The sequence below is a fragment of the Magnolia sinica genome, chromosome 1 (genome assembly GCF_029962835.1).
Source record: "Magnolia sinica isolate HGM2019 chromosome 1, MsV1, whole genome shotgun sequence".
Taxonomy (NCBI): Eukaryota; Viridiplantae; Streptophyta; class Magnoliopsida; order Magnoliales; family Magnoliaceae; genus Magnolia; species Magnolia sinica.
The window spans coordinates 87106450-87114361 of record NC_080573.1 but is presented as its reverse complement, the minus strand read 5'-3'; the positions used below and the strand labels follow the sequence as shown (position 1 = coordinate 87114361).

General features: G+C 36.1%; 1 protein-coding gene across 4 annotated transcripts; it reads left to right on the top strand.

The window, feature by feature from the left end:
• Positions 1 to 4277: 4277 nt before the first annotated feature.
• LOC131251420 (uncharacterized) lies at positions 4278 to 7649 on the top strand. 4 transcript variants are annotated; one of them, XM_058252113.1, is made up of 5 exons: positions 4285 to 5111; positions 5157 to 5456; positions 6903 to 6963; positions 7154 to 7287; positions 7502 to 7649. In XM_058252113.1, the coding sequence occupies exons 2-5, from the start codon at positions 5322 to 5324 to the stop codon at positions 7595 to 7597; spliced, it is 426 nt and encodes a 141-aa protein (XP_058108096.1). In that variant the 5' UTR covers positions 4285 to 5111; positions 5157 to 5321; the 3' UTR covers positions 7598 to 7649. The 4 variants fall into 4 exon arrangements, 2 of the variants coding, with proteins under 2 accessions (XP_058108096.1, XP_058108088.1); XR_009173859.1 differs by lacking the exon at positions 5157 to 5456 and having other exon boundaries at positions 4278 to 5111; positions 6903 to 7025; positions 7502 to 7647; XR_009173856.1 differs by having other exon boundaries at positions 4292 to 5456; positions 6903 to 7025; positions 7502 to 7646.
• Positions 7650 to 7912: the final 263 nt, after the last annotated feature.

The window sequence follows — 7912 nt, the reverse complement described above, 5'->3', positions numbered from 1 at the left end:
TTTCTTCTAAAAATCACTCGTGGTTTCTTTGACAAACATTTAAATTGATAAAACATGTTGGTGTGGATGTTGCAGCTCTGGGTTGGCAGAATACTCGTGAAAGTGCAGATGACATATTGGCAACATTGGCAGCCATTACCACTGAGTTGGATGTTGGCGTCCTGTATCATGGCCTAGACCAGGGAAACAAACATTGCCTAGTTTCAGTGGTTATTCAGATGAAACTTATAATTTACTTCCGTTCAGGTATTGATCTTGTATTTTGCAATTTTTTTGCTACAATTAACAAAGATTTTTATTTTTGTTTTTTGTTAATTTGTATTTTGGTAATAATTATCGGCCCCATGCTGAGCTGAACTGAAACATGTTTCTCTTCGTCAATCCTGTTCTCGGTAATCTTGTGCAAAACACCTACCTTAGGATGGCTAGCATCACCTCTTTTGCTCCTTGGGTGAATGTTAATTATGCTAAACACTAGTGCCCTACATGTAACAGTGTGGCATGTCTGAGAGATGTACATTCATCAGGGTTGACTCCTGCTTGAGTGTAATTCTAGCCTAAAAGTAGGTTGGTGATGAATTGATCTACTCATCAAGTGTGCCTGATGTCAATGAATTTGGACTTAGACGTCTATTTCTTACCTGTTTGGCCTACTGAATGAGAGTGACTAGACTCATTTTTGGGCCAAGGATCCTGCCTAATGAACAGAGTAGTTCTTAACATGCACTGCATTATCACATTTTAGAATTCTTATGTTTGATGTTTGAATTTGTGCTTCTGTGACTATTATAATTCGTCATCTTCACCATCGTCATCATCAGATCTAGTCCCAATCCTTCAATCCCTATGACTAAAAAGGAGAATTGCCCGGCTAAAATTGGATGATTAATAAATCTTTCTTCTGATTTTGGGAACGGTTGCACTTGGTGGTTTAAATGCGTCAAGGTAAGTGAACCTTTTTGCATCCTACGCAAAGATCTTGAATTTCCATCAAAGCACCTTTCTTAGAATTTAGATTTGCTATATGATGCTTGATTGAAAGAAATAGAATTTTCTTGTTTAGCCCAGCACCGATTTTAGGTCCGCAAGTCAGTCCTGAGCCTAGATTTCCATCCCGACAAGTAAACATGTCAGGCAGGGTGTATGGTAATGTATGTAATTCAGGCTCGACCCAAGCCAAGTCCAGGCCCATTTGTGACGGTTATCATTCAGGGTTGGACCTGAAGTCATTCAGGGTTTGTTATTATTTACACTCTTAAGGTGGCTGTGATTGATGATTTTACTTAATGTATAGGTTCTGGTGTTGGAAATGAATTTTCTTTCTGCAGGTGATATGAGCATGATACTTTTGGTGTAACTCCAGAAAAGATTAGAATTTGGCATGTGGGCAAAGCTGCACATAATAGCCATGCACATCGAAGGAAAGGTAAAGAGATTATGAAATCTCTACCGTTGAAGTAATCAGTTATAAGATCCATCTTTTCACCTCCATTTAACCATACCAGAATTTGAAATGGAGGCATGCAAAGATGGATTTCTTGAAATGGTACAAAGTATCATGAGAAGTATGGATGTCATCTTTATAATTACATCTAAAAAAGGAAGTTGAACTATCTGAAATTATGGACATCTTTGGAATTACTTAGAAATTACGTACACATAATTCAAATAGAAATGTCTAAAATTATGGGTCCACAGTTTACATGTATTATGATACAGTAGTTTTACACATTAACCCAAACCAGCCCCTACAGATTCGAAAATACCCAAGTTTACATGTGATCGAATATGCAACAGCAATTGAGTTGTCAGTTTTTTTTTTCTATTATATCTTTGCAATTTGTTGTGCACAAGCTCCTCTCTGTGTGTTGGTCTTGGTGGGTGTGAAGTTTCTTAAATAGTGGCCTTTCCTCGGGCGGCTGCGTGTTTGCTTTGTTGAGGCACCTTACTTTCAAATGACAGTGAAACCTATAATCAACCATGGACTTGATGTTGCAGAACTTCCAGGGATTGTAGGATGGCTAGTAAGCTTATGTTAGAGTTCTATATGAAAATGATGATGCATCTTGTTTATTTTTTGAAGGTAGACAACCCTTTTCCCAATGCTTCTTTGCCATTTTTTTGGCAAGATAAGATTCTTGGTGTTGCATTTGAACAGACACTGGTTGAGGTTTGCTTTGTTATTATGGTTGTTGGTCCTCCATTTGTTAAGTTTGTGATATACACCTTGAAGGTCTTAGAAACTGAGACCCGTTATAGTACACAAGGATTATAGGATTCAATGCATGCAGGCTTATTTTTCGATGATCAAGACTCTGTATCTGATGGGCCCCACCATGGATGGGGTTGCCCCAGAAATTTCCCTGCCGAGAAGATCCTAATCATTCGAAGTTGGTCTATTTTCCATTTAATATGGACACCATTGCCTTGATGAGGGTTAGAGCCTTCAAATCTGGGAGGTTTTTTGGGATTCCACCCTCCAAATGTGACCCATCAGATCAACTGTCTAGACCACCAAACCAGGGAACCCACATGTACGAACTTCTACATATCTAAAAACTATACACTAGTTGAGGGTCTAAACCTTGTGATACTCTTTAGTATGCATTGTCATGTTGACTTGTGCATATGGTAAAGAAGACTATTCCATGTGAAAGCCAAGGATTTATCTACTTGTGAAAAACAAGTTGGGTTGTTCAGTTCAGAAATGATGATGTGGAAGCTGGAATCCTGATGAGAAAACTCTCACAGTTAAGATTTCAGTAATTCTTGGCAGCCAATTCCTAATTAAAGCACTCCCTTGCAGCCTAATATGCTAGCTGTCGATGTGGAGAAATTTGATTCGTCCCCAACAGGTAAACTATGAAGAAGAATCTTCTATATCAGGTTATAAATTCCCTTCTACTTGCAGTCCATAGATTGTTGTTATAGAGTAAAAGCATATCCATCTCAGTAACTCTAGTCATCATGATTCAAATTGCTACATATTTCATACTGTTGGCTAGTCTGTGCAGTTCCGAGGTCCTATCGTTCATTTCCCTCCATGGATGATGAGATATGCTAGTTTGTGACTGAGGAACTCCATATAGTATTAAGTTGGTATTTCATCAGAATTCGAGCACTTTCTTATTGGCACCTTATGGCAATCCTAATAGGTCATCAAGACATCAATGCAAAGCACCTTGGTAAGGCAATGAACTTGTGAACATTATCTTCTATCTTCAAGGGTGTGTTTAGTCATATCAAATATAATGATATTTCATGATTAACCAGTCTAATTTGAATCAAAATATCATGAAATTTCCTGATATTTGGTGCAACCAAATGCACCCTAAGCTAGTACTTACCATGGTAGATGCTTTAAAGCATGATAATAAACATAAGCTCATGGACTTGGGAACTCTCAAGAATATACTTTTGGTAGCTGTACCCACCAACAGTCCCCAACTATCTACCAAAAATAAGATAAATGCATAAGCTGTTTCTCTGCCATGCAACCAGAGTGTGACAACGAACAAATTATTGGCATTGCCATAAACATCGAACATGGATTTTCATCAAAGGTGAAATGCTGCACAAATCCGAAATTCAGAGACAGCTACAATTCTAAATGCATGTGATGTCATCACAATTGAAAGAGTTTGCCATTTGTAGTTAATGAGAGGAATATTGTGTGATTTTTCCTATACGAATTTTTATTGAATCTCGAGTCCTTTTCCAAGCTTATGGCAGCCCTGATGTCATCACAATTTTTGCCATAAGCTTATGGTTTGTTTGAATGTTTGATAAATAAAAGCCAAGCCGTGATCGCGTTTGAATTATCCTTACCATCAATGTGAGAATTCATGTTGCTGTGAATCACACAAGTACAAGCATGGTTCCTAGTTGTTTGATTGTGCATTTATATAAACTCTGTTTGATATGGCAACCCTGCTTTTACATTCCACCATCACTTCAAATGAGAGCAGCAACCCCTAGAACTCCTCCAGCTGGTTCATTTGAATATTATCATTTCTTTCAAGGGTACTAAAAACCGTCATTTCTTCCTTTTAGTTTTGTGTCACAGGCTTTTGTTTGAAAATTTAGTTGGAATTGCCCAGTTCCGAGTAACTAGTAGAGTGGTTGTGTGCTTTAATAATAAAGCAATTAGAGGTATTTAAGTTTCATTTATAAAAAAAGCTAAAGTCAAGGTCAAGAGAAAGGATTGGAACAGGAATTTTTTTTGTTCCCCATTGTTTTTTGTGATTTTCACTTTTTACCTTCTTCTTTGGTGAGGATCATATGATATGGTGATGGAAAACAAACACGAAGCTTTCAATATTTTTCTGATATGGTACTTTACTATTTCTTTTAAGACTTTATGATTGAAAATGTGTTGTTGGCTCACTGTCTTTCCCGAAAATGGCAACAATGAACTGCACAATATACTTGGTTTTGGTTTATTTGAGTTAATATATGTCATGTCATGTTCCTTGCTCACAATCCTTTGATTTGGAGAATGAAAATTTCGAAACTTATAACTTAGAGGAAGATGATCTTTCCACCAAATCAATTGACTATGCCTGATTATCGGCAAGCTAAGGATCATCTCAAGTTGAGGTTAGGATCCAATAGTATTGATGAAACCAGAATCTTGCTTGGGAAACACACCGATAGTAACAACCATAATCAAGAGCTGGAAATAGCTCCTTTTGGTAATGTGGTAGGACCTGATCAGGTTGCAGCTGAAAGCAATTCACACAAGGAAGCTGGTCTAGGTGATCCTGCAGCAGATACAATTTGTTACACTAATCATGCTTGGAGTGGAGATGAAGATGGTTTGAGAGAAAACGCTGATATTCTTTGCTTGATATTCTTTGTTTTCAGGAATTGCTCACTTTTTTTGGGGCTTGCTATCTGCTAAGTTTACTATCGAAGGAACTTTTGGGAGATTTTAAAGCATGCGCTGAGATGTTTATTCCTGTAAAATTACCTGTTCCTTTCTAATTACTGTGGTTGCTAGTTTCCTAATAGTTATTTGGATTTGCATCTCTAACTTTCAGGTGCTTTTCAAGCTGGTTGTGATAATAGTGCTTGTAATTGCAAAGTCTTCAGACAACTGCATAAAGACAGTATGAAGCTATAGAGTGATTTTTTTTTCTTTTCTTTGGGTGTAGGAGCATTTATGGAGATATTGGACAAGTCATATGTGAAAAGCAGGTTGGCTTTAGGACCTATAGTAAACGTGCATCACTAGGACCTATAGTAAACGTGCCACTGTGAAGAAAACACCACAACTAGACAATTTTAGTAGTTGGTGGGACCCACACATCAGCAGGTGAATGGTAAATGGTACCTTTTATTGTGGATCACCCCTAGACCAAAGACCTAGTACCTTTTGTTGTTGTAAGTTCCTAATTAGTTTGTTTCTATATTGCGTCGGAGCTATCCGGATGTTGAGCGGGGGTTCCTGGAAGGTGGGAATCGCTGTTATAACCATGATGAAACTGTCCATTTCTTATGGATAGCAATATGGGTGGCCTGGCCATTTGGACAAGCCCATGTTTATGTATTATCTCGATATTGATGAAGCAGATCCGAGTGCATCAGAGCTATCCAGATGTTGAGCGAGGGTCCCTTGAAGGTGGGAACCACTGATATTTATTTTTTCCCTTCATCACTGTCTGTGTGATCTTGTGAACAGGTTGGATGATAAATTAACATCACTGCAGGCCCTAGAAAGGTTTCAATGATGGAAATCATTATACCCACTGTTTCTTGTGGTATGGTCCACCTGTGTTTTGGATACGATTCAATTTTGGTTTCAACCCCTTAAATGATCTGGAAAAGCAAATGGATGGTGTAGATAAACTACATATATTTATAGTGGGTACAATGATTTCCTAACCCTAAACCTAAACTTGAAAACATAAATCTAAACTTGAACCCGTACTCGAATTCCTAAACCTAAACTTAAACCTATTCTCAAATCCCTAAAACTAAACCTATAACCTATAACCTTAACCTTAACCTAAACCTAAACCTAAACTAAACCTAAACCTATGACCTATAACCTATAACCAATAACCTAAACCTAAACCCAAACCTATAACCTACCTATAACCTACACCTAAACCTAAACCTATAACCTGATCGATATACATACATACATACATACATATATATATATATATATATATATATGAGAAACATTATATATATTATCTATATGAGAAACATTATAATGGAAGGAAATTTAGAAGAAAAAAACTAGACTAAGGATTATTTCCTTTTCCTCTTCCTATCACCAAAAAAAAGAAAAAAAAGTATTAAAAAGGTTTAAAAAAAAACAAAAAACAAAAAAAAAAAAAAACAAAGAAAGAAAAAGAAAAATAACTCCAAAAACCTTGTTTATTTTCCACAAAACTGAAAATTTTCAATTACGACTTTGAGATTGGCAATGGGAAAACCTAATGTGTATGTTGTGTTCTAAGTGTTTTGTTATTGTATTGAGTCAATACTACTCGAGACTTGGACTCACTCAGCTTAGTGCAAAACTTTGTCATGTGTCAGGATTTCCTCACATTTTTGTAATATATATATATATATATCCGAGTTTCATCATCACTATAGAGAAGAAGGGCTTCTCAATTTTTTTGTTTTATTGTTTTTTTTTTTTAATTTTAAATATCATATTCACATTTTGGCCTGATTTTTCATGCTTCATTTGTTTGCATTCTTGTTTCTGAATGGGATGGAGGAACTATATCATCATATCCTATTCATGGAGTTTTATAAGCATCTCAACCTCTTCTGCATGGGTTCCTCTTCTTATTCACTTCTATAGATATGGACTTCTTTCTCTCTATTATAATTTGGGATTGATTTTAATTTTTTTCCTTCATTTGGTGCATCATTTGCAGATATATTGGAAGGACTTCTTAAATTGCCAGGGAATAGGGAATGTGCTAACTGCAAAAGCAAGTAGGTATCTTGGTTGAATTGTGATAACAAATGATCTTTTATTTCTAAAGCTGGGGGACAAGGTGGATTTTCAATATTCTTCTCATTAAATACTTTTTGGCTTTTCTGGTCATTTGTTACATACTGCATTCAAAAGCACTATGAGCAATAACAATATTCACATATTGTAATTCTCCTTTAAACAATACAGGAGCAAGTAATGGGCACATGTCAGTTACGGATACTTCACAAAATGAGACATTGGACGCTGGACCTGGGAATTTGAAGATGTCTTTTTCATCAACTTCTGGACAACTGAAACGTATGACGAATTATAGAACAGGGGTGAGTTGTATTTTCTTTCCTGATTACAAGCTCTTGGGTTAATTAGCTTCAAAGTTTCTTGTAAATCGGGCTTCTTTAACATATATAACTCCAAAATCTAGGCCTTCTAATTAATTAAAACTTTACATATGTTATCCATTGGATTCCATGACTCTTTACCATGTCATTCAAACCCGTGTTTATAACTCTCGTAAATGGTAACATGCCTACCCAGGTGAAAGATTTAGATGTGGAACTTGAAAGTACTAAGCAAAAAAGTAAACAAAACCTACAACAAGCCATCTTAATTGAAAGGGAAAGAGTTACTTAAATGCAGTGGGATATGCAAGAACTTCGTAGGAAATATTTGGAGATGGAGTCGAAGTTAAAGTTTGAACATGTTCCTTTTTTGTAATTCTTATGATAGGTTGAGCAAAGTGAAGTATTGGTTTATTTAGAAATGTGAATGTGGGATACATTGTATGATTTGATTACTATTTGTAATAAATGCATCATTATTTTTTTCCTGATTGCATTTTATATAGTATTTGTAAAAGGCCAAGCTATATGTCCTAGAGGGGGGTGGGGTGAATAGGACTATGCCAAAATTAAAACTTTAACAGCAGAATATAAATGAATAAAGAAA